The sequence below is a fragment of the Martes martes genome (assembly GCF_963455335.1).
Source record: "Martes martes genome assembly, chromosome: 4".
Classification (NCBI taxonomy): Eukaryota; Metazoa; Chordata; class Mammalia; order Carnivora; family Mustelidae; genus Martes; species Martes martes.
In genome coordinates, this window is record NC_137891.1 from 6,798,067 (window position 1) to 6,825,014 (window position 26,948).

A 26,948-nucleotide genomic window follows, 5' to 3' on the forward strand; every position below is an offset into this window, starting at 1 on the left:
GCTGGCAGGGCATGGTGGAGGCTGTGGCCTAAAGCCCTTACCTTCCTGTGGGAAGGAGACATAACACCTCTGAGACCACCCAACCCCAATGCTGTGCTCACTGTGTCCTTGGCCTTGACCTAGCCTCTAGGTACCAGGAGGAGTCCTGAGCTCCCCCTGGAGTCTGACCCCTAAGAACACTCCGTGTGGCAATAGGGAATTCCCAGATGCAAAGTTGAGCCCGGAGAGATCCTCTAAGTGTAATCAGGGCACCTCATGATAGAACCTTCCAGAAAGCTAGGAGGCCTCTATCTGAAGTTGAGAAAAAAAAACTCTATGGTGACCAACACTTAGGGTCACTGGGCCTCACGGAGAAAGGCGCCTCCAAGGTTTTCCGATGCCCTGGTTTCCCAGCACTGTTCATGCAGCCTGGGATTGCCGAGGGTGAGCACAGGAGAGCAGCCCGATGGGCTCCAAGGGCATGGTCTTAGCCAGTGTGGTTCCTACTTCAGGGCTTGTTCACGTGGATAAGATTCTGCTTGGAGAAATGTAGGAATCCCTTCGCCAACCAGAGGAAGTGTTCAGCAGCTGTCTGAACCGCTGTGTAGTCCAGGCTGATGTGAGACCCCCCTCTTGCCCACCCAGAGTCAGAATCAATGAAGAACTTGTAGGTCAGGTGAGTGGAGATTAAAACGGCACCTTCCAGGGGCGCCTGGGTGGCTCAGTGGTTTAAGCTTCTGCCTTCGGTTCAGGTCATGGTCTCAGGGTCCTGGGATAGAGTCGCATCGGGCTCTCTGCTCAGCGGGGAGCCTGCTTCCCTCTCTCTCTGCCTGCCTCTCTGCCTACTTGTGATCTCTCTCTGCCAAATAAATAAATAAATAAATAAATCTATTTTTTAAAAAATGCACCTTCTATTACTTGTTGCAGAGGCTGGAGGTCGTCACACACTGTTCTTTCTCTCCTTCTCCCTTCGTAGCATTATTTCATGCAGGCTATTAAAAGCCTACATTGCCCACCCTCCCTTTCGGCCAGGATTGCTAAGTACAGGACAAGAAGATAGGAAACAAAATGCTGTGTCAGTTTTCCAAAACAGTCGTGTGAGAGGAGCTGCCCTCACTGGGACAGATACCCCTTTAGTCCTTCCTCCTTCTGTTGCCAGCGTGGAATGTAGAGGCAATGGCTAGAACTCTAGCAGCCATGTTGGCCTGTGAGGTGACTCTTAAGATGGAAAGTCTGTACCTGAGTACAGACTGAGTGAAGGAGAGGAAGGTCAGAAACCTGATGGCCCTGTAGTCATTGTACCAGCCCTATGTTACCTTGCTTATTTGAGGGCATCCTTTATGAGAAAGAAACAAACTTCTATTGTATTTAAATCAGTTATTTGGGGTTTTCTAGCATATACAATTAAATAATGGTTCCTCATGAGTGAGCTTGATGTGGCTAAATGGACTTGTCAACACTTTTGCCTCCCTGATGATCCAAGTCTAGGACTCGAGATGGTCCCCTTCTCTCCCAAGGGGAGTCTGGTTTTACATTGATGGCATATTCTCACATATCACGACTCCCGCTGGTCCTGCCCATGGAATGTAGAGAAGAGAGAATATCCCAGTGTGCACAGGAGTCTAAAAATGAGCCCCCAGCTGAGAAGGTACAGGGGAGCTCCTTCTCATAGAGTTATAAAGGGGGGAACACATGTTCCACTAGCAGACACCCCTCCCTTCTTCTTGGGAAACCGAATCATTCTGCTACTGGATAATCGACTGCTGGAAGGTTCCTTATCATACTGACCCGGGAAATCGTTCTGGAGGGGGTGATGCCCACTGGGGATAAGCTCTGCCCGCATCCACACAGACAAGCGTAATCTCTCTTGGAAGGTCTGGGGATGCTTCAGAACGAATGGAGAACCTAACTGTAGCATCGTCCGATGAACCAAAGGGCATCCAGTGAAATATGAGTTTCAGATAAAGAAGGAATTTTTTTTTTTTTTTGGTAAATTATGTCCCAAATATTGCCAAGGTCATGTTTATACTTGAAGACATTTTTGTTGCCTATCAGAAATTCAAATTGTACATGGCATCCTGTATTTTCATTTGCTAAATCAGACAGCCCTGGCCTAGAGGCACCCAATTTCCAGACACTCCGATGGGCACGCTCCAGTGCTGGAGAAAGGATGTCATGTGAAGAAGAATGAAAAGGCAGCTTACCTGTGACTCCCACCTGCCCTGCTCTCCTCTCCCCTGCCCATGGTCCTCCAGGCTGAGGCAAAGCCTGTCTTGCTCAGAAATATGAGCCTTCCCTGTCCACCATAGCCCACAGCAAACCCACCTTGGATGGTCACCCCCAGATACCCATCCGTTTATGGCAATCGTATCCCAATTTTGCCTTCCCTCACCTCCCACCCCCGAGATCAGCCAGACTCGGGCAGAGCCAATCAGATTCTTCAGTCTGGGGGTGGACAACATGTGACCCAAGTCTGTCCAGCAAGTGATGGCGGAGTTTTAGCTGGGTAAGGGTGGCCCGCATCTTGCCTAGAAGGACACCGAGCGCCCTGAGCTCTGAGGACCTGCCAGTCCAGAACCAGCCTCAAGAGACCATCTCGTTTTCTCCTCTGGACTTTTCTGCTTACTGGAATCAGTAATTCCCTTTTGACAGAAAGCCAGGTTGTTCTGGATTTTCCTGACTCGTGCCAGCAAAAGGCCCCTGATACAGATCTCGAAAATCTGCCCAGATTTCTGAACTGGCCACTGCTGGGCAAAGCATCCTTCCCTACTGCCGGGAACACCCTGGGCTCCATCCGCTGCCTGGGTCTCCAAGAAGCAGGCCGAGTCAGGAGGGCTGAAGAACGAGGATGGGGGCCCTTGGCTTCGGGGGTCCTTGCATCTCTCTCCTTTCTGCACGCCCCTTAGATGATTTGCCATGTAGCCTGGAGTGGGAGACGGGGCGGAGAGCAAGCTTTGGATTCAAACAGGTGTTCTCTCTCCCAGGATTCTTGCTGGAGCCCTGGGCGGCCTCCAGGCGGCCTGCCATCCCCTTCCACAAGGCAGTTAGCTGCTACTAAAATGTGCCTCTCAGGTGCCACTCCCCAAACTAAACCCCCAGGGACCCTTCACTGCTTCAGAGTCAAATTCTAGCTCCCTGGCAAGGCAGGGACTTCCTGGACTTCTCAACAGTGACCCCCATGCCCCTCCCGCCCCCCCGCCCGCCGCCTCCCAGCCTCATGGCGCCCTCCAGCAACTCAGACATGCTTGCATCAGCTGCACACACTCTCCGTTTCTGCCCACCGTGCTCTGCTCACGCTGCTCTTGGCCGTCTCCCCCAGCCACACTGTCCCAACCTGTAAGATAAAGTTCAAGCATTTCCTCTTCCAGGAAGGCTTCCTGGTCCCACCTTGTTGCCTTCTGCACCTGAACCTCTCCACCACCCCTGTCCCCCGGCTGATGGGAGGCTCCTGTGTGTTCTCCCTGAAGGTCGTATCTTGTGGTCCCTTGAGCCTTTGCAGTTAGCCTCATTCAATGTTTTTTGCTTTGGCTGCTGGGATGCTCAGGAGCCCATCTCGGGCTTTATGGGGTGCATGTTCCTCTCCAATCACACCTTCCTCTGGCTGTAGCTCATTATCTCAAGCCCACTGGCCTCCCCCCACCCTCCACCACCATTTCCTCAACTTTTCCCTTGCTGCTCTGCTACAGCACACATGCAGGAAACCATCCCCAACTCCTTCTATGTGGAAAGACACCGGCGCCCAAACAAGGCCACAGAAATTACAAAACTCCCCGACGTCTATGAATCCAATTACGTAACTAATAAGAGCAATACATTTCTCGGGAGAGGCGATGAGATAGCGTGTCTTCTCCTCACAGAATGTAAAGTGTTGGTGGTATTTAAAGGAAAAAGAAATCGCTCCCGCCCCTTCCCGCAGCCCACCTCCCACTCAGTCTTTTCTTAAGCAACCTTAGAAATCCGTCAGAAAATCAGAATTAAGAGGTCACCTGAGTCACCCCACACCTCCCAGCTTATTAGAGGATCAGGTTGCCCCCTCCCCAAACCTTGAGCACGTGCGAGCACAGTCCGGGGGCACGGGAAGGGCCTCCGAGCTGCGCATCTGTGTCCTGAGGCTGCGGGAACAAGTCACCAGGACGCGGGGACGCACACCGCACAGACTCACAGTCTGAAAGCTCCGGGTTAGGCTCTCGCCGGGTCTCCCTGCGCTAAAGTCGGGGTCTCGGTAGAGCCCCCGATCAAGTTCTCCAGCGGAGAAGCCGTTTCCTCGCCCGTTCTCGCTTCTGCGGAGACCAGCTGACCCCTCTTCCCGGCCTTTCTGGCCGCCCTTACTGCCATTCTGATAAAACTCGGCAAGCAATGACTTTTGTCCGGGGAATGCCCTCGAAACGGCCCCAGAGAAGGGGGCACAGCTCGGGTAGCGCTCGTGACCCCCACCTCTGACGTGCTCCCAGCTCCTCACTGCAGGGGTGTTCTTGGAGGCAGAGGGAGCGGGGCCCCAGGCCCCTGCAGGGGTTGCCCCCCACCCGCACCAGCTGTTCTGTCCAGCGTCAGTCTACAAAGCAGGTCAAAGAGAGCACGGCGGTCTAGAAACAGAAAGCCACGATGAGCAGAGAAGTGTCTGTGCTTGTCCTGGGAGAGCTGGGACAGCTTGTGTTCTCCTTTTGTGCCCCGCTTTCTGCTTCCCTGCCCTGCCCCCCTCCTTCTGGCTCCACCCACCCACGGGCTGGAGACCCGGGCCAGCTGTACCCAGGTTTCGCTTTGATTCTCACAACCAGCCCCGTGAGGCTGGGCCATCACTCCGGTTTGCCAGCTGAGGAAACCGCATCTCAGAGGGTGTGGGACTGTCCCCAAATCAGGAAGCCAGGAGGTGACAGAACTGAGAGGGGAGGTGGGTGGATCTCAGGGGGAGTGTCCTCACACCGCACACACCACCGGGGCACCATGTGTGGAGACAAGTGCCACATGCCCTGGCTTCTTGAGGAGATGCGAGACCGGGCGGGGTCCCTTTTCCAGGGAGCCAGTCCCAGGGCGGCGTGGCCCTAGGTTGCTCCCAAGCTGAGCTCAGAGCTCTGAGCAACCCCCTCCCCCAACGTCGGCTAACACAGCTGGTTTCACAGGCACCGACCCTCCTCCTCCTCCGGCGGCCGTGGCCTTGGCCCTTACAGGGAGGACAGCCATGCACATGTGTACCATGGGCCCAGCACGGGCCTTGTGGGATCTGAAGTACGCGGAGTCCTCCCTCCACAGCTCTCCCTCCTCCCGCCTCTTCCATTCCTTCTCAGGCCCTGAGGACCTACTCCTGGAAACCAACAAGGACGCTGGGCCGTGGCCGGTCTCCGACTCTACATTCCGGCTGCTGCCCTTTCAGGGGTCCAGGCTGCGTGGGGATCTGTGGTGTAACCTCACCGTGACGAGCCTCTCTGTTCTGGATTCCAGCCCCCCTCCCAGCCAAGTGTGCTATGAGCTCCTGCCAGGGGCCGGGGTCGAACCCTTCAGCAGTGATTCGGGAGGCCAGCTCTCTGGGATGGGGGATTGTCTCTGGTGCCTTCTGGGAACAAAGCCATATAGAAAGCTGTAGGCACTGGTCGGCAAAGGGGTCCCCGCCTAGGTCCAGGAGGTCCTGCCTCCACGGAAGCACCGGCCAGGACAGCTATAAAGCAAGTATAGGAATGAGGACGTGCCCACTTGACGGAAGGCCCCTGGGTGCCAGAGAGGCCGGACATCGGGGGGGCAGGGTGCTGGGCGGCGCTGGCGGGGGGTGGGGAGGGGAGGGGAGGTCAGCTTTGGCTCTTTGGCAGCGGTATCTCTCCTGCCGCTGATCCGGAGCCCCCGTGGCAGGGCCCCTCCTTTCTCTGCTGCAGGGGCCGCTGTTGCTAGGTGTCCCCGACAGGCTTCCAGGCTTGGAGGCCGTCAGGCGGTCATCGAGGGGAGGCCAGGCATTCCCTCGGGGAATGGGGATGGGCCCCACTCCCTTCCCACGTCCTGTGCTGCCAGGGACTCAGGACACGGGCGCAAGGAAGGCGTGTGTGTGGCTGAGTGGTTCAAGTCACCATCGGACTGTGGTACAGGCAGGGGACTGAGTTGCCACTCTTTCTGGCTACCTTGACTTCCTCCCGCCACAGGACAGTGAGTCCGGAAGATGTCTCGCCGCGGGGCCATGGATGCCAAATGCAAAGGAGGCCCAGTGGTTACCGGCCCCCGCTGCAGCAGGCCGGGTGGGAGCTCACAGGGAAGGGGGACTGGGCCACACCGCGGCTTGTGCGACCGGGGGTCTTGTGGAAAGCGGGCTGAGGCTCCGGATCATCCACTTTCTCATGAAAAGCCAGACGTTTAGGGATTTGTGGGGAGATGGCTGGTAACCGGTGACGCCCACTGGAGGACTGTGTGAGCCGAGGAAGCTTGCTGGTGGGGCAGGAGCGGAGACACGGGCATCTCATTTAATATTGTTTAATGAAAAGAAAGATTTCTCTAGAGCATCTACAGTTTGACCTCAATTATTCAGTATTATAGATTTGCAGGAAAAAAGGTCTGAGGGAAATAAATATTCTGTAATATGATTGCACCGCTTGGTTTAAGATGGAGACATTGAGTCGTGGAAGGAACATCACCCCAGTCAAGCCTGTGTAGTCTTTGGGGATGATTCATGCAACATGTGTTTTTTTCACTATGAAAATAGGTTCTGGTGGCCCAGTAGGAGTGTTGGAGCCCTCCCAATCTGGAGAGTTCAGGCCAAGAGGCCTACACCACCTCTCCCTCCTAGAACTTTCTGGATTTAAACCTCGTGTACGGATGTGGACACAAACAGCGCTGCGGCCACAGTGCCCAGACGTGTGGTCTTGGACTCCGCTGCCCCAGGTTTGCCGCCCTTGGACTTCCCCCTTGTGAGGAGTTTCGATCTTGCTTCTGTGATCATCTTCTGGCATTTTGGAAATCACGCATCTCCTGCCGGAAAAGGGAAGCAGATCCAGTTCCCTTTGTCTGCACTGTTGTGTTACTGGGACGCCTGCTCCTTGGGTGTTGACACGGATTTTCCCTCAGCAGCTGCAGGCTGCCGCCCTGGGGTGTGGCGTTGGGAGAATCAATGAGCACCTCGAAGCCTGCCGGTGGGGACAGCCTCCTGCCTTTTGTTCACCAGAAACACCGAGTGAGGCTAGAGATTTGAACTGTCCTCTGGATTCTGGTTTTTACAGAATGTGTGTGTGACCCTCCAGCCACCTTCTCACCTCTCCTCAGTCCGTGAGTTACCCGAGGGCAAGCATGTCCGCCCTTCCTAGAGCTGGGGCACCCGGCCCCGCAGCCAGACAGCAGGTGCTCAGCCCGCGCTGGAAGAGTGAATAAGCCACAGTGACACTTCCCCTCCGCCCTGCCTGGCGCCCAGCTATCTTCACCAGCACCAAGCTTCTGAGGGTCTCTCAGAAACATTCCAGGGCCATCCTCAAGAATGTCCATTTTACAGATGAAAGCACTGAGACTCGGGAACAGTTCTCCCCGTGTCACTCAGCTGATGGGGAAGGAGGGAAGGCGGAAAACACACGCCTGGCTCTGGAGGGCCAATCTGGTCAGGGGCTACGGGACCTGGCACCCTGCCTGAAACCCAGGTGGTCTGATCTGGAAGAAACAGACAGAAGAGCTACTCTCTCCGTCTCTTGCTTCCAGTGGGTCCAATGGTTGGAGGCAGGACCCAGCAAGGGGCTCCAAGATGGGGGTCCCCTGACAGAAGAGAGCCAAGAGGAGAGCTAGGGCTTGGGGGTGGGCGGTCGATGGCTCTGGAACCATTGCAGTGGGAGACGGAGGATGAGCAGGGAAATGGAGGCCCAAGTCCCCTGGCGGGCCGCAGGGGTTAAGGGGAAGGCTGTGAGCCCGGGCGGGCAGAGTGGCAAAGGCTGAACGCCGCACACCAAGTACAGAGCATGTGGTGGCTGGCAGCGTTGAGGTTCCACCGGCCGGTGGAGGGAAGGGGCTGCCAAGGCTCCCCGAGGTGGAGGACCCGGCCCTCACCTGGCAGGCCTTTCCCTGGGCGCCTGCTTGTGTGCAGAGCCTGGGTCATGTGGGGAGGATGGACCCTCAGGAGGTCACTGTCCTAGGAGGGGATGTGGCGTGATGGCTGAGGGTTTTCACACCCGCAGAATCAGGGGGGTGGCATTTATGTTGAAAGTGCATGTGTGTGAGGGCGTGTGTGAGTGTGCATGTGTGTGTTTGCACGCGCGGGAGGGGGTGTTTCCACAATAGCTAACAACTAATTTATATCACATACTTACAAGCTGCTGGGCCTCGCTCTGACAGCCCACTGGAGGCGCCACCCTCCCCATTTTGTAGGTAAAGACATAAGGCACAGAGACGGAAGGTGACCTACCAGGCGTGGTGGGGGGATGGTTTCCAGCACTGCCCCCCCCCCCAAGATCCCTGCCTCCTGGAGTTTGCCCCCAGCTGTGTGCAGTCACCTCACACTGGAGCGGGGCTGCCGTTTGCCCAGTAGCCTGCTGGGGAGGTGACGCTATGTTACATCTGGGATTCGGGTATGAAAGCCTGTGGCTCTATCTCGTGTGTTCTCTCTCGTGGACTCTGCCTCCTGGACCACTTGCTCTGGAGAAGCCGGCTGCCATGCTGTGGGGACACGGAGGCAGCCGGTGGAGAGGCCCGTGGGGACCCCTGGCCAACAGCCCGGGAGCGGCTCCGTGAGTGGTCCCTGCAGCCCCAGCGGACACTTTGCCATCCCGTGAGAAACTCCAAGCCAGAATGTGACCCAGACTCCTGACCCTCAGAAAACACAGGACATTGTAAATGTTTGTGCTTGTACCCTCTGAAAGTCTGGGATAGTTCATTCAGCAGGAGTTGATAACTGAGACACCAGGTGTCCACTCTGGTAAGTACTGGACTCCAAAGGCCGCGCTCTGACGCGCTGTGCTGTGCTCTTGCCAGAAGCCCCGACGAGGACCGCTTTGGAGGAAGGGCGTCTTGGGTCAAGGGCAGAGCAATGGAAACGCACCATGTGGGGCAGGCTGCGTGGGAAGCGCCCACGCGTACGTTCCGGTGCGCGGACAGGCCGCCGAGTGGGACCCGGGCCATCGGGACAGAGGTCAGAGCTGGACGTTCAGCGAAGGGTCTGCAGGAAATGAAACCCCGGAGGTCACTGCTGAGCGGGGCCACGGAGGAGGGGCTGTCCGCTTCCCACAGAAGCACCTTTTTCTCAGAGCTTCCGGTGGGTCAGTGCTACAGCCCCCCGCCCAGGTCGCCCTGCAGAAGACGCTCAGACCGCGTGGCAGCAAGCGGAACGTGGACGGCTCCGTGGCGGAACCGCTTTAAAAAGCTGGCTTCAGGATCGAATACAAATGTGTGGAAAAACCCATCAGCTGTTATTTGGGAGACCACGAGAAGTCACTGGGATCCTTTAGGGTCGAACGCCGGAGCGGTTCTTTTAGCCTGCCCTGCCTGGAAGGCTGCTGGGAAGAAGACGTGGAGAGAAGACGTGGAGGAGGGAGCTCAGCCGTCTGAGACGGACCGAAGGGAACTCAGCTGGAGGAACGTCACGTCGTCAAGGCGCGCCTCACATCTACAGGCTTTCTCCGCTCAGGGGCACCCCAGTGCTCAGTGACCCACTCTCAGGCTTCCCCCCAGCCCCGAGGTGTGATCTGTGGGGACGCCCAAGGAACCCTGGCCGGGTCGGGCCCTGGGCCGAGTGGGGAAAACAGTCCCCTGAGAGGAAGTCTGTCCTGTGGGCCGGAGTCCCCAAGCAAGGGGACCTGCAGCCTTAGAGCCCCTGCTGGCCCCCCACTTCCCGCCCTGCTCCCGGGGCGCCCCGTGCTGCTGGGGCCCAGCCTCCCCTGCGGATCACCCCCCTGCATCCCTCCCAGCGCCTCCCACCCCCCTCATCTCAACTGCACCCTCTCCGGCAACTTTTCTCGAATCTGCTCCCTGCTCTCACGCTGCTCAGACAACCAGGGTCACAAAGGCCTCTGTGTCCCCACCGCCAATCCGTAAAATGTCCCTGCTCCTCCTGCATTTTCCCACCACAGGGAGGGGATTTATTTCCTCAGTGGCCCTACACCAGATTCTCTGTGCCGTCCAGTGCCGCTGTCCTGCGCTCCACATCAGCTCACGGACGGGCTCGAGGGCTCTACTTCCCAGGCACGTCTGGAGCTCGGCAGGTCCTCAACGTTTGCACGGCTGCCCGCGGGGCCAGGCTAGCATTTCCTCTTCCCTTCACTGCTGTGGACTCTGGAGGGGGCGTCTCCAACTGGCCGCACGACAGCCTATTCTCAAGGAGGCTGCCAAAGTGACTTAGAACACACGTTGGGTTACACCACTCCTCTGCTCAAACCCCTCCTGCACACAGTTCCCTTTTAAATAAAGCTCTCAGGCGGCCCTACATGCTCCAGATCCCACCCCCCGCCCCCGCCCGTTTCACTGTCCTCTTCCTTGCCCCTTGCTTGTGCCACCGCTTCGACACCGACACCCTTCCGGCTCAAGCTTCCAAGCCTGTCCCCACCTCAGCCTCTTTGCACTTGCTCGGGTCTTGGTGTGCCTCACAGGCTTCCTTTTCTAGGTGCTGCTAACCTGCTGCCTTGTCAGTCTAACCCCCGCCTCCCGCGATGATGGGCTCCCGTTCCTCAAGGGCACCAGCACCACCCGGCCCTCTCCGGGCTTGTGGCCGATGGCCTGCCCCCTCCTGGAGGAAAGTGAGCTCCCTGAGGACGGGCTCTCCGATCCGTTCTCTGCCCGCTCTAAGTTGTAGGGCAGTGCCCGGCACGGAAGAGATTCTTGACAAGTATGGGTTTCGTGAGCGAAGTAACGTTGGAGTGGGAGTGAGGAGAAGGGGACAGATGGGAGAGGAGCTGGAGAGTTCGAGTCCCTGGGATTGTTGGTGGGTCTATGACTAGTGTCCCTGACTCTGTGGGTGGAAAGGCTGCAACGAGTGAGCTCAATTTTTTTTCCCCCATTTGTAACAATCTGGCTTGTTTTGAAGTTCCTGGTTGTTCAGTTAATTTCAAACAAAGGGTCCCTGGAGCTGTCGCTGTGCACCGCCCTCCCGACGGAGCACTGAGGGGCGCTCACAGGCTCAGGGGCGGGGCGCCCACCTGCTGCCCCTGTGGCCTGTGCTGCACCCTCTCCGACCCGGGGCTGTTCATCCTCGTGCTTCTGAGATGCACATCTGTGTATATGACAAATGCAAAGGCATGATTGCCGAGTGGAGACTGCTTTTTGGATGCATCATGAGAGGATAAGGAAAAGCGAGCTTCTTAGAAGTTACTTGGCGGTTAACACAATGCTCCCAATGTGGCACGCTGTCGAAGCGAATGCCTTAGAGGAAATGTGTCTTTGAGGTAGGAGAGTGACAATTTAACAATGCACAAGACTGCTCCTGAAATTCCAAGACTAGGAAACATGTTGTGTGAGCTTCCAGCAGAAGGAATAAAACATCCTCCTGGGGCATACGGAATTAAAGTCACAGTGCAACAGTAAATGAAGAAAGGAGAACCGACAGAATAATACTGTCCACAGGGCTTATGACCTTTGTGTTCCATAACAAACTACTGAGAGGCATGAAGATCAGCTTTCTCTTCTGGCCGTGCCACTCTGCTTCCTGCAAAAGCCTTTATATTAACCTTCTACGTGACAGGATACTTTTGGAAGAACATGTCCGTATTTATTGGTCCATAACTGAGACACACAAATCATTTTCAAATCTGGACTATGTATATAATCTGGACTTCTCTCAGTGAGTTTGTAGGCATAGATGGTTCTCGAGTGTGCAAAATTTAGAGCTTGTTGAAATAACAAGACTTTGTTTTTCTAGGTTTATAGTAAAGTGCAGGACATTGAAATGGGCAGCTTTTATTAAGTAACACACAAATCATTTGTTTGTTGTTGTTAGGAGACCACAAAACAAGATCGATTTTTTTTCCTTTTTTTAAACAGGCTTTCCAAATTAAAAAAGCATATCATTTTATAAAACATTTCATAGGACATAAAATTGTGAAAAAAATTCAGGTGATTTTTAAGCTCCCAAGTGAATTCATTTACTGACTAGGCACATTGGTGAGTCGACGAATTCTAAGCAGTCCGTAATTCAAAGGAAAGCCCCTGAAAGAGAGGAAAATGAAATACATTTGTATACATCAAGAAGCTAATAATTATTTATGCTCTGTTGGGGACAGAAGGATTTAGGCAGAGGAAGGAGGCAAGTAGAAACTTAACAGAAATAAGGATATTTATGGAAAATGAGGCAAAATAAGAATTATAGAAATTTAAGAACATAAAATATTTGTGTTCAGTAAGGCAGATGCATGGTAAATTAGTATGAGGAGGATCAAAATACTTTCCATTACAAGGTTTTTGGGTCTAATTCCAGAATGGCCCTTGTTTGACATGGAACCTCTAATACCAAAATGTGAAACGGGTCCCTAGGGGTACACACTGGACAGTCCTTGACATCCTGTCCTCTGAGATGAGACCCAACGTTCAGATGTATTTACAAGTTTTTATTAACTAACACCAAGGAATATATTTTAATGTGCTACACAGAACATAACTGTTGTTTCAAAAACCCAATGGGCGTCAAGAAGGAAGAAGAATGAAGCCAATCAACGTAGAGAAGTGGCCATCACAATGCTTATTCCTCATGGCTCTGGTCACACACGTCCGGCCCTGGGGGGACCTGTCAGCACCATATTGGTCGTGGTGCCCCATGACCCGGCCCCTCCCAGCTCCCTGGCACCGCCGCCCCATTCCTCTCCCGGCTCAGGCACCTGCTCAGGTCCCCCCACATGGCGCAGCTTCCTGCCCTGGTCAGCGCCCGCCTCGCTCACCTACACCAGCCTGTCAATGCCTGCCCTTCTCTGAGAAACCTTCTCCTGCCCCTCCGCCCAGGGTTTGCCCCCTTGCCCCATGGCTGCACCACCTCTGCCTTCACTTAGCCTCTGATCGCTGCACATGGCCCGAGACAGGGAGCCACGTCTCGGGAGCCATGTGGTGCCACCTGCGTGTGCTTCGGCGGGAGGGGGGTTGGGGGGGTTGGGACCCATTGATGCCACCTGAACTGAAAGGCTGACACTGTAAAAGGTAAACATTGAATGCAGTAAATCTATTAATTGGGGTTTTGTTTAGTTCATCGATGGGTCCTTCCAGAACAGCCTGATGACTGTTTCAGGGCACACAATGTGACGGGCGCATTCCTGACCCTGAGGGACTCTGGCTAGAAGCTCCAAATTAGGTGTTTGCCAATCGAGTGCAGCAGCCAGTACTCTCAGAGTGAATAGAAAAAAGGGTTCTTTGGTAAGAGAAGAGAGGGAAGATCTCAAAGCGTGGGTGGGATCTGGGGAACCAGAGCACAGGAAAAGCTGGGCAGGGACACTGTAAAGGAGCACTCCGGGCCCCCCAAAGCAAATCTGCTCAGGCTCTGGAGTGGGGGGAGCCTCACAGCAGGAAGGGCTCCAGGACCTGCATCTGCCAGCGAAACTTGTCCCCTAAGACACGCCCCAGGGGCGGCTCTGATGGGGTCCAGTGCCCCCGCATGCCTCACTCATCCGCACCCGGACCTGACCCACACCGTGTCAGCCACCATGCTGGGCACCCACTTGGAGTGGAAGAGCTTTCTGTGGGCACAGGTGCTAACAGCTGACAGCAAGGAATGCATGCAGCACATAGGGTTCAAGTTTCCTCAGGAAAGCAATGCAGTAATATTCATAAAAAATGGAAAGGTTCAATGACCCTACTTCAGAAATTTGTTCTTAAGTTGTATACAAACGTGTGCAATCACAGAGATGCAGGGCTAGGCTTTCCAGCACTCGCACTGATGAGTGTAATATGCTGGAGGTGAACTTCATGTCTGCCAATACTTGTTTAAATTATAAACCACACAACTATTATTCAGTCAATAAACAGAAAAAGGTAGCTTTACAGTATAGAATGCTAGAAAATGAACTTTAAGATGCCCTCTAAAGTGAAACAAGGGGGATAGAAAACAGTGTACTGTTTCGTATGCAAAACGGTAATAGTTAGAAAAGAAACATGTGCTTTGCTTATGCACAGACTATCTCTGAAAAATATACCAAAACCAATGCCAACAGCTTCTTGGGGGCTTGGGGGTTTCATCGCATACCCCTGGAATTTCTGGATTTTGTACCAAGCACACGTATTACCTATTAAACGAAGGACATATTTTGGCTTTCCAGCTTCCCATTTCCTCCCACTAAAAAAGTCGTCACAGAAGTAACTATCTTATTTCCACTAAGAAACCAAACTAATATTGCAGAGTGCTCAGGGTTGGCATTTTAAGAATTACAAGGTTGTTGGCTCATTCACTCCCTTCCTCTTGTGTTCCACACCGAACACCTCATCAGCCCCCACTGTGTGCCAGGCATGATGCTGGCATCTGGGTGGACCAGTCGAGAAAGACAGGATTCCACGTTCAAAGAGCCTCGTCTTGTAGTTGGTGAGAAAGACACGTCAATGAGCGGAGCAGAGATCTAGCCCGGGGACAATGCCTCCAGCTCCAGCCCGGCTCACTTCACACAGCGTCTGCCCATTTCTTCTCTCTCCCCATCTCTGGGCCTGTCAGGTATGGGGCCGCAGACACGGACACATGAGTAAGGCCTGGGTCTTGCCAGCAGTGGTGGTCAAATGAGACTTTTAGGTATCTCTGTCTACACCTGAATGACCACATTTAAGAACCTGCCAAATTCTCTCCAAGTTCAAGGATGACTCTAACTCCACCTGGTAAGGCCAAGGACGTCCTGATCCACTCTCCTCTACCGTGGAGACACTGAGCCACCTCATTCATTTCACTCACTCGCATATTCAACTGCTCGTACACTTATCCTTTCCCGGGCATAAGCATGGGGCATACACTAGAGGTTTCTGTGCTGGTGAGGGTGGGTGGAGAGGAGCATGAACGATCCGTTGAGGGACAGTTGTTGCAGAATTCAGGCAACTCCAAGGGTTCTCAGCAGGGATTCGACACCAGGCCTGATGTGGAGACAGTGTGCCAAGGAAGGCTTCCGGGACAAGGGGAAGCTTCCAGGCTCACTTTGAAGCTGGACAGACCTCAATGACTCACTGGGCCAAGAGCTGGCTGAGAGGGGTAAGGAAACGTGATTGCAGGCAGAGGACAACCCAGACAAGAAAGCACCAAGAGGGATGTCTAGTAGTAAGGCTGGTGCAGCCGCGAGGCTGGAACGCAATCACACTGGGCTTTGGGTTCAAAGCCAAGAGCCTGAGCTCTACCCTGCACGCCCAAGTGTGTGTAGGGTGGGGGGGGCGGGGCGGGAAGTGAGGGGCTCATCACACTAAGGTCTGAAACAATTTTGGTGGTAGGTGCCAATCACTGAAATTGAATCCCACTGAGAATCAACCTCAGTTGGATGGGATTTTCCATTAGATAAGAGGAGGATGCAATTCAGATCTGAAAATATTCTACAGCTTTTCTGAAAGATGGACATAGAATCAAGACAAAGTAGATTTCATGATTTTCAATATAATCATAGGTTTTTTTTCCCCCTTTCTATCTGTACAAGACACTGAATATCATTGTAAATAGATCTTATTTGCATAGAAAATAACAAACTTTATTATTTATATTCATTACCTAAACCCTATAAAGTGGCTTCTATTTTGGCTAATTAGACTTTTGATTACATTTTTATTTTTTTCTCCAAATTATTGGTTTTAGACTCTGGGATTCATTTCTCTGTACACAATGACCAGAAGCACCGTCTAATTTTGAGTTAAACCAGTGGAGCTAGACCTTCTGAATTATAATCCTGTGGACATGAGTAGGATTTTTGTTTTTGTTGGGGTGTTTTTTTTTTTTTTTTTTTGGTTTCTGCTAACTATTCCTAAGCACCCCTAACACTGTCTGCTAGGAATCCTATCGATCCACTGACAATGTCACTCTCTCATATTCATTGACTTGCTGAACACTTACTCTGCTGAGAGGAGACTAAGAGGATAAAAGGTTAGAGCCCTATTTTTTAAGACACTCTGTGTCTGGATATCAGATCAATAGCCAGTGCAAACAGAGGTTGGTACAAAGTTCTTGTCGAAGCAGAGACTGACAAGGCCCTCTCTCCACCTAAGGGGAGGGAGAGGGGCAAGCTGAGAGGTGAGGAGGATGTTACAATGGAAAATGGGGTCACTGTGTCTAAGCTTCTTAGAGGGACGTGTGGGACCCTTCATTATGTGCTCCCTGCCACCCAGACAGCACATCTGTTGCTTTCTCTGATTACCTAATATAGCTGCCGTCTCCCAGCTAATCGTACTTTCTTATCATTCCATGCACATACATTAAGCAACAAATGAGCAAATACCTACATCAGTGTCACATGTGGTTCTAATCCTTCCACAGTAATACCGAGGTAGCTGGCATTCCTGTGCCATTTTATGGGCGGGACACTGCCATCTCGACTGTAGTTCTGAGAGGTCAGGTAATTAAGCAAGGTCATCAAGCTGGTAAATGACAGAGCTGGGATACGGATGCTTCCCAGAATACCTTCCCCTCTGTGCTGAGGTTATCTCCTACTGGCACTCACGCCCCTGCTGGCACCTGCCTGGCAGACAGGTCTCTCTTCCACGCGCCCGCACCTGTCCCACGGATTCCTTCCTTGCCCATCTCCCCAGCAGGCTGTCGCGTCTTCAAGGACAGGACTATGTCATTGGCACTGAACTTCCAGGATCTGTAGCACAATGTATCTGTGTGGACACTGATACTGATTCAAGCCGGATGTCCTGATCAGAAGATGATCCAGAACCTAAATACTGTCAAAGAACTTCTCCCGAAGGAATCTGGTGCAGGCGTGGAAGAGACAGGGAAGGGCCTACTGGACAACAGCTGTGTGCTGATGACACTCAGGGCTCTGGGAGTTACAGGAAACATGTAGACTAGCCCCTGCTCTCAAAGAGATGAAGGGGGAGTCCGTGCTAGTCCAGAGCTCGGCCAACAACAAAGACTCTGGATTAAAGTTTAAAATTGGCTCTACCAGTTGCTGGGTGTGAGTTTTTTACCCAAATGATTTCACGTTTTGAAGCTTAAGTGTCTTCCTCTGTAAAATGGAGGCCACACTCACCTTCTTGTAGTTGGGAGGATTCAGGGAAATCATTTACTGAGAGTGACAAGCTTATGCTTGGTCGTAATGGCAACGTGTGACCAACCTACGTCACTACAATGAATATAAACTCAGCATGCTGCTTCAGAGAGGGCACCGGGCCAAGTCCTGAGAAGCGGGCACGATTTCTGTGGGTGAAGGAACAGGGGCGAGCATACTTCCTTTCGCAGTCTGAGGAAGGCCTACGTCTTAAAGATCTTTACGTTCCCGGTGCCTCTTCTGTGTCTAGTACAGAACTCAAGCTCAGTACATACTGTAAAATGAGAAGAGAAACTAATCCCAGGAGGGTAGACGAAGGTTAGGGGAAAGATCTGGGAACTGCGCACCGTGCTCTGAGGGGTGGGGAAGACTGCACGTCTACAGCAGAGTCTTCATGTGGAAACCGGACGCAATAAGGCTCGGCAGACCATGTGCTAAAAACGGGAAGCCCTGGGAAGCCAAGCAGGAGGATTCTTGTCCAAAAGTATTTCTGCTGGTTCCTGACCTTCCTGGCTCACGATCCCTTTTTATAGCCCAATGGGGTTATGGGTTCTCTATAAAATGAAAATAAACATAACACTGAACAATAATTCCTACAAATTAGCTCTGAAGGCCATCTGGGGGTTTACCTCTAGGGACCTATCTATAATCTCTCACTTAAGAAACCTACATTATTATTCAATATGCTAATCCCCCCTCCAAAATTACTTACTAAGGAGGAAAGAGTGAAAAATTCCAATATTAAAACCACACATTGAAAAAACGCATGATGTGTCACATTCTCTTTCTATGCAAGAAAAATCCCCCTGCCCCACCCCCCTAAAACCCCTCAAAACCAAAAATCTTATTGTGGTCCATGAGAATAAAGACACCTATTCTCTTCCCAACAGTTAAGGTAATTATTTCAGGTGAATTTTGGCTATTGGAGGGGAAAAAGGCTCAGCTATTTCCCATACACATTAAATATGGGCATTCAACTTGACAATTAAACTTCACATTTACTGTAATACTTTTTAGGTTACAAAACACTCACAATATTAGCTCAAAACACTCACAGTATTAGCTCACTCAATTCTTAGTAACAACTACATGCATTAAGCATCATTCTCCTTGTGCTGATGTCCAAAGGCACATAGTCAGGGGCAGAGCTCAAATACAACTACTTTTAAAAATGAAGACACTCTGTGATGTCAGGGCCTAAGTAGTGTTTCTGACGGTTTAGAAAAACAAAACAAAACAAGACAAAAAACAAGAATACCCTGAAACCAAACCAAAGATACATTTTCCTTACAGATCCCTAACTTTAAAAAAAAAAAATACGAAATAATTTTATAAAACAACTGTTATGTTACTTGTCTTATACAAATAATAACTTGTTTTGCAAAATTCAAAAAGGACAGAAAAGTACACACACAAAATCATACTTTCACAAGCCTAAGATAATTATTGTCAAAAATCTGGAGCATACCAGTGTAATTTTTTACCTAGAAATATATAGAAAGTACACACAGTTTTTTAAAAAAATAAAATTGGGGTCATATTATACGTTAGGCTTGATAAACTGCTTTTTTGCCTTAATAGTTTGGACATTTTTTCATGTTACTGCCTGGGCTTCGATTTCTTATTGAAGAAAGCAACCCAAGTATTAACTGCTGTGATGACTTACGCCTCTGCCCTCCGTGGCACCAGCAAGGCTGGCTGGGTCTGACTTGTTTATATTCAGGGAGCTTCTGTTCTGACTGGAGGAGTTAATTTGCCGTAATCACTAGTGCTGGTAATAGGAACCAGCGTGGGATATTTTCCATGGGACTTTAGATAAGCATGAAATTGTCTTCATCTTCTGTAACACATCACAATAATTGGAACAAAAGGCACTCACCTTTGTTTGTTCCTTGGGCACAACCAGTTCCTCTGACTTCCCAAGATGGCTGACATTTCCTAACAAAAGAAAAGACCTTTTTACTCAAAGAGAAGGAAATCTCTTAAGAAACAAAAATTAAACATTTTACATCATCTACAATTAAAAAAAAAAACAAAAAACAAAAAAAACAAAACTTAAGCCAAATGATTAAAGAATAACTTTATTAAATATTTGTCAGTTTTAAGAAGTGCCCTCAATTACTAACCAAAGAATGTATTACAAACAACTAGTTATGAGGTTTTACATTTGTTTAATAGGGAATAATTGGCCCCAATTAAACTGACTGAACTAAGGCTTTTTAGATTACTAAAACAAATTAAACTTTTTAAAATGAGAATTTAGGTGATCTTAAAACCTCTCTAAAATGGATAATGAAACTTGCTAAGTTGTAATCTCCCTGGTTTTATTAGTTATATTAAGATAAATTAAGTGAGATTAAAATCTTATTTGATTTATTTACCTTTGACAATGAAGACCGTTTAAGGGTTACACATCCTCAGCCTTGGCGAGTGCGACCTCAATTAGTCAAGTCAGATTGTCTTTAAAAGCTTTGTGCTTATTGCTTCCAGCATGGAGCGAGGTGTTCATTAAGGTACCAAAATTCTCATAAAAAATCCAAAGTTGCACTAGTGAAAAAACGCTCAACAAGATGAAAACTGATCACATCTTTTTCAGAAAATCAGTAGTTATTTTAAAACCAGTTTTTAAACAAGATTTGGTTTTGCGTCGTTTTAACGTGCTACTCACGCAGCTTAACACCATGTGGACTCTTTAAACAGCATTTAAATCTACGTTGAGTATAGAATGGTACATTTAATTTTATACCATTTTTTAAGTCAGTTGTACAATGTTTAGTGTGACCCTTTTATGACAAGCGTTGTTAAATGAACTCTTTCCCTGTTTACAACTATTTATGAAGGCCTTTTTAAATAAGAGAAACATGAAATTGTTAGCTCACACACACGGAATTTCTTTCAAAAGTTTATTTAGTATCAAGCAAGAGGAGACTTTGCTCAACACTACAGAACATTTCAAGACTTGAGTTACAAAAGAATACCACATTATTTGCACTTGTAATTGGCTTCCCTTTTTACGCATGTTGGCAAGAGAAAAAAACTAGCATATGGCTGAAAGATAAAATAACTAATTGCTATGGAAACCTTTAAAATGAAAGGTGAGGCTTATGTTAAAAGGATGGATTAACATATTTAGTAAACCTAGTTTTTTGTTTAACACTAGTTAATCAAAGTTATTTTTTTCCTTTTGATGACCTATTTTTTCATATACAGACTGGAAATAACAAAATTTTACATGTCTTTTTTTTTTTTTTTTCTGCCCAGGTTGATGTTTCCACAGAGTAGTTTTAAACTTCCATCCATTCAGATTTTAAGCATTTTGATTTATTTAAAAAGGGATTGTTCATAGAAAAACATTACTTTGAACAGTACACAGGACTGGTGGAGACTGGCTATTTCACAACACCAGACAGTACAATCAGTATCTGCCGTAGGGCTGGTCTCTGTAGACGCCCTTTGCGGTCCTCGCTGCAGGTGCCTTGTGTCTCGAGTTAGTCCAGTCCTCTTGCCCTAAAATCAGTAAGATATTGAATCACAATTAGATCATTGCCATGGATCCCGCTGGCTTCATTTTTCAGAATCTACCTTAACCCTGAACCAGTGGTAGACGTCATATTGAAGACAGATAGCCCTGAGGTACTAGGGGAAAAAAACAAAAACAAAAACAAGGGTAATTACTTAGAGAAAAATTACAAACACAATAGAAAATGGTCGCCCCACTAACAATACCTATCAGCATGGGGGAAAAAATGATTTTTGTATCTTAAATGGCAACCGACTTTGCAAGAACTTTCCTTTTGGTGACTCATTTTTAACAAAAGCTCACACACTCAAACAGCAAACTGAACTGCCTTTTGCTAAACGTTAAGACATTTATGAATGGGAAAGAGAATGGGAAGAGGATCACTCAGATTTCTTTTGACAGCAAAAACAAAGACAACACTTAAGGATTTGTGCAGGCAAAAGCAGACAAACGTGATGAGCACCGTGGGGGTGGGCAGAGTGGGAGGGAGTCCCGGGTCGGGCTGCGGACAGAGTGAACAGAAGTCGTGTTCAGGGGAAATGTAGCCTCAACAATACTTTCCGAATATGAAATAAACTTGAAGACAGAATGTCAAATCTCACTCATCATAATACTAAGTCCATACCAGACAAATGTACAAATAACAAAAGGCATTTCATCATCTCGATCTCCTGAAATTAAACACCTGTTCCATCCCAGGGCTCTCAACGAGTCATCTACAGTCTCCGACAACAAACAGTTAACATCTCTGCGGCAACAGCAATTTAAAAGCCATGTGTCCACTGAGACCAATTTGAAAAGGCTGTGAAGGAAAAATACTTAAAATGACCTCTTCTTTTGATACAAACATGCAATCAACGTCATTCCCTCAAGCTAACTTGCATCCATTTAAGTAGACAGCATTCAGCAAACCAAGGTATTTCTCTTAAGTGTTTGTTACAAATAACAAAAAAAAAAAAAAAAAAAAAAAAAAAAAAAAAATCCAAGGTGAGGTCATCACGGCTTGGGGCAGGTGATATAACAAAATGCACTTCAAAAGGAGCACCAGAAAATGGTTTTTCAGTTATGTTCAGAGAAATGTCAGAACATCCATTAACCAGAATCCTGATTCACTTGCACTGGGTACTGGAGGCATTTATCAGAGCTTTGCAACTGATTGAAGCTTCCTGTTCTCTGATCTCTTTGCCCTCCAGCAAAGGAGCTTCTTACTATCATTATGTTGCTGCCGCCAATTCTTTTAATTAAACCTGTCCTCCTTCTGCATAGAGACTTTGGACCTGGATTCCCCAGCTTCTCTACCAGCTCTCACTGAATTAAGTGGGGTTTAGCTGTCTCCCCATAAGCCAGAGAGAGCCTTACGGCCCCCCACCCCCGGCTCAGTGCTTTTGTAACCTTTATGGAATGACTCCCACTGTAACGTTTTTCGAGGGTTTGGGATCAGAGATGAATTAAAATATGAAGACGGGGGTGGGACAATCCTTTGGGAGCCGCAGTCTCCAGGGCTTCATTTTCCTTCACTGTCAAGAAGCAAAGACACTTCAAAAAGTCCCGAGCTATCAAGTGTCTGCAGTCTGGCAAACAACTCTATAAATGAGAAAATCAGCACATGGCAATCAACCCAAACAGAAAATCTAAGTTGAGAATGTGAATGTAGGCAATTTTCTTTGAGTTTTTGGTTCTCTTTAAATATTAAATTTAAATCTTAAAGGAGCTGAAAATAGCTAGATATGCACAGATGAGCTGAAAGGGAAGCTGCTGTTTCAGTCAAAATGTCTTCACGGATTTCTCCTCAGTTCGGGTCTTGAAGGTGTTTCTGGGACCACTCTGCCCGCTCTATTTCTGGTTCGTGTCGGCCAGCTACTCACCGTAGGAATCGTAGGTCTCTTCACTGAGTCCATGTCCATAATCATAGTAATCAGCACCACTGTATTGAACAAAAGACGCAAAAAAAAAAAAAAAAAGGTGAAAACAGGATAAAATAACTTGACCGTGAGCTTAAATCATATTCAGTGAAGTATTCTAAAACTTGAAGATAACCAATCAAGGGCAGGGCTGCACACTGAAAGAAAGAATGCCCACTGAGATGGCAGAGATCCAGCAAGGAAATTTTAGACCTCAGGAATATCAAAGATTTCCAGCTGTAATACCTGGTAAATGTGCCTGGCACTTTAGCCACAAGCATCGGCCAATGAGCACCACATGAGTGTCTCCGTGCATGAGGGATACACAGCCTGTGTGTCCTGGAAGGGCGGGGTCCACACACGCAACAGGTGTGCCCCCGACAGCGCAGTGCTCCGGCCATGCCCCACCGCCCTGGAGAGGACGGAGAACCACAGGTCCAACAGAAAGAAGGCAAGGACGTCCCTTCCTCTTTAACTCCTGCCTACCGGAAAACCTGACACTGCGCCATCTGTGGGCTTCACAGCTCTTTATAACCGGGACTGAGGTCCAATGTTCTGTTTCGCCAGCGCTGTGGCATTATTGTCAGGAAGTCGGTGTGATGACTGTGTTACGAAAGACAGCAGGGTGACTCCGCGCCCTCCGGTCATGGCCCCCTTGCAACGTCCGCGAGGATGGAGGCGGAGCATCTTTGCACAGCACAGGCACATCTATGTTCTAATGTACAGCATCCTTGAGATATTGGGGGGGGGTGGAGGGAGCCTGTTATCAGGGCCATTCTGCAGATAATGTGAACAGGCTACAAATACACAATGTATTTGGACCAGGCATAATTTTTTATAGGAACAAACCTATGGAAAATCTAGATTACTAAGCCATGGCAGATATTAAGTAGTTTATGATGCTATTCTGGGCATCCAGGGAGGAGCTTCCACTCACCCTCTCAGGCTTTGCGCTTTCCCACTCTACTTAATTTTGTAGGGAAACAATCGTCCTGAATTTGTTATCTTGGACTGTCATGGAAATAAACACTCTCATTATTCCAACCTCATGCAATCAAGTAAGAAGCTCTAATCAAAACAGAAAATGATCCAGCTCAGCCGCTTAACACCTTAGGAAGTTGCAAGATGAATAAGAAAATCTGTGGAGTGAGTGTTGCTGAGTGCCAGCTGCCGAGGTCCCACGGAGTCCCCCCAGCAGCCCCCGAGGTGAGTGGGGCTGTCATACCCATTTTAGAGATAAGGATGCAGCTGCAGATCGGAAAGCCAGGATGCCAGCCAGAGTCTCAGAGAACAGTAAGTGACACACTCGTCGATCAAACCCACACCTGGCTCTCTTCCCACGCGTCCTGTCAGGTAAGCGGCACCAGAGACTCAGACACTCTGATGGCTGAAGCACAGCAGAGCGATCCTAGGATGAAGCAGGAAGCAAGGGAAACAGCTTCCTTTTGGCCTCAAGCATGTGCTGATGGCTCTTCACCTCTGTTCCTCCTTCTGCCAGAAACGTTCTTCTTTGCTCTCCTTCCAATCTACCTGCTGCTCAGTCTGTAGCCCAAATGCTACCTCCTTGGAAAACCTTCCCAGTTTCCCAGGGGCTGACTCCCCAAGACGGCACACTTTCCTTGTCCCCCCTGCCCGCCCTCCCCACCACGCCCGGCCCCAGGACCTCCCTCTAGATGGGACAGAGGAGGCGTGCCTCACCAGCGGCTGCATCACACGGCTTCCCAGAGAACTTAATGTTAGTGCAGTTCTGAGCCCCCCGCCGGGAGGGTGAAGCCGAGGAAGGGGTGCAGAGAAGGGACGGACAGTGGACGGCGGCAGGGGCCTTCCAGGCAGAGCGAACTGCACACGTAAGGCACGGATGCACGAAAAAGCCTGAACAATCCGAGTGTCTACAAGTACCTCCATCGCACGGAGTTAATAAGCACTGATAAAACGCCGGGGCTAGACTATTCCTCAGTATAAAATGCTTCCTCCACGTGCAAAATATAGGTCAGATCTTGTTATCCTGGTTTAATCACATCCTCACTAGTTAATTAAACACAGTGTAACATACTGGTTATGATGGGAGCTCTCCGGAATAGGACATAAGCTCTCTGGAATGTGCCATGTTAAGAAGCTCCACGGCTTTTTAAATGTTGCCCAGGAAGAGAACAGTCACTCCTACAGCTGACCTATTACACCACGTGGCAACATGCAGCTTTTCTGAGGAGGGGCACATGGCTACAGAGTTTTATAAAAAGGTCTTCAGATGGAGAGCTGACACTCCTAGAGGATGTGGGAGGAAGGCAGGGAGAGGGAGGGTGGGCACACTGCTCAGTGAGACCCCTTCACTGACCACGTCTCCATGTGCATGATTGCACTTAATCTTCCTAAAATCACTGTCCTTGAAGACGGAGCAGCCGAGGCTCAGTGAGGCTGGGCCACCTGCCCGGAGTCACACAGCTCAGAAGGGACAGCGCCCACACCACGTGCTGAAGACCTACACCAGTTGTGGACTGTGCTCACTGTGGGGTCACCTTATACTGGTGGGGGGTGGGGGGAGTTCCCTGTCCACTCTGAAATGCTCTGTCACTCTTCCAGAATGTCTGACTTGCCCCCTCTGGGGCATCCAAGATCCCTCCTCATGCTTGGAAGTAGAAGGATTTATACAGAACTCATTGCCCTGTGATCATGGTGAATTATCACTGCCCTCTCCGTCTGGTCTCAAATTCCCTCTCTCCCTTTCAGTAGCCCTCACTTTCTCTCCAGGCAACAAATTTATCTATGGTGAGAAGCAAACGGGAGGAATTAGCTAAAAAAGGATCAAAGAAACATTTATATTAAAAAACAAAAATCCAGCAACAACAAACAATAGAAGAAGTAATATTGCTTTCCCACCTCTTAAGGTTTTATAGCTTTAAATATGAGAATTGCCTTTAAAGTAGAGTATTTTCTTTTTTTTCTCCCATCTTGAGTTCAGAAATTCAGAAACTAACCCCTTGATGAAATGTCAGTGTCAAATACTGGTCAAGACACTGGAGTCTGAACTGGGGCCCCCACCTGTCGGGCTCCCTGGGAGATCCGTCCTACCTGCTGCCTCCGTGCTCCATCCGTCAAACCACAGGCCTGTTCTAGAAGTTACGCAGACCCCGGGCAGCTCTGACATTCTCGATGGCTCATGCACAGCATTTGGCCACAAAGCAGTCAAAATAACTTCTCATTTTGTTGCAAATAAAATTGCTAATGTTTCATAGAAACTCAGCACTAAATTAAATGAACCTCCATCCTCTTTCCAAAAGTCAGAAGTTATAGCATAATGGCTCCTTAGACAGATAAAACCCTGATGTTCTTGAGAATTGTATCTGTTGCACAAAGTGAGTTACATCTTCACAGGCCTAAGATAATATCCTTTACAGAGGTCCCCTCTGTGTACCTCGAAGTTGTAAATGGCAGGTACTGAAGCTCACCAACAGAGAGGTCAAACAGTTGCTTTTTGACCCAACCAAGTCTTGATTAAACGGACTGAACAGTAATTCACATCAGTTTAGACTGGACACTGGTCTGTGAAGTGCCCTAAAACTGTTCAGCATAGAAAAGTCCGGGGTGAAGAACGTTTCCAATGAACAGGAGGATCAGAGGGAGCACAATTTGCTGTTCCGGCAATGGTTTGGTGATAAGACCATCGCGGTTTTGACAAGTGAAAACTTTAAACTGACATTTGCTATCATTTCACCCAGTTTCTGATTATTTATTGCAAGACTGTCACTGAGCCAGGAAGCTGGGAGCAGCTGAGCCCCATTCTCAGACCTGTCAGTTCCACTGAATTGCTCTGCCAGCCCTTCAGCGCGTGCCCCTCAAATGTCTACTAACCAAAGATGTGTCCTATTTCCCAAGGATAAACTCAACACCCAACATATGACAAAAGGAAAAAGACATGAAGAATCTCTTCACGTATGCATACGACATTATAATATAACATTAATAATAGATTAGAAAACACATTAGGCCAAGTAGGCCTCAACTCCATCACAAGGGATCCATGAAGCTGGTCCCTGAATGGATCAAGAGCGGGCTGCTCATGCTGGTACTAAGGCCATGTCTGCCCAGGGCCTTTTACTCCCCCACATTCTACCCCATCCCAGTGGCCAAAGGAAGTACCAGGATGCGGCCTAACTCCTGGCTTTCCTGGAGGTTCTTGGCTCCGCCAACCAGAGTCAAGAAACAGACAACAGAGGGGTCAGGGAGCAAACTGCAGCCCTGGGACCAAGCCCACCACTATCTAGACCTTCTACTCTCCATTCATGGGGTCTAAGAGAAGGAGAGAAACTCGGAGACCCCATATCACCTTGTCCCTGTGGGATCAAGAAGGCAATCCCGACATTTATCTGTCTCCTGCCCTTTCAACCTCTTTAAGACTCTCCACCAATTTCTACTTTAAAGTCACTGAAACCAATCACATGAGACCCCTTCCTTGTATTTACGTCAGCTCAG

At 49.5% G+C, this 26,948-nt stretch overlaps 1 protein-coding gene across 2 annotated transcripts in view; it reads right to left on the reverse strand.

Annotated features, from left to right (window-relative positions):
- Positions 1–11,777: 11,777 nt before the first annotated feature.
- Positions 11,778–26,948, reverse strand: part of KHDRBS3 (KH RNA binding domain containing, signal transduction associated 3) — a 186,711-nt gene continuing 171,540 nt past the window's right edge. Inside the window, exons 8-11 of one of the 2 annotated variants that reach the window (XR_013966627.1) lie at positions 22,443–22,501; positions 20,415–20,564; positions 18,937–18,995; positions 11,778–12,060 (exon numbers count right to left, since the gene is read on the reverse strand). Coding sequence is in view for 1 of the 2 variants with exons in the window: in XM_080799908.1 (XP_080656034.1) it covers positions 20,473–20,564; positions 22,443–22,501 (151 nt within the window). In the remaining variant the exon portion in view is untranslated. Of the gene's footprint in view, positions 12,061–18,936; positions 18,996–19,950; positions 20,565–22,442; positions 22,502–26,948 lie in introns of those variants that run through there. The other variant, XM_080799908.1, reaches the window with a different exon arrangement.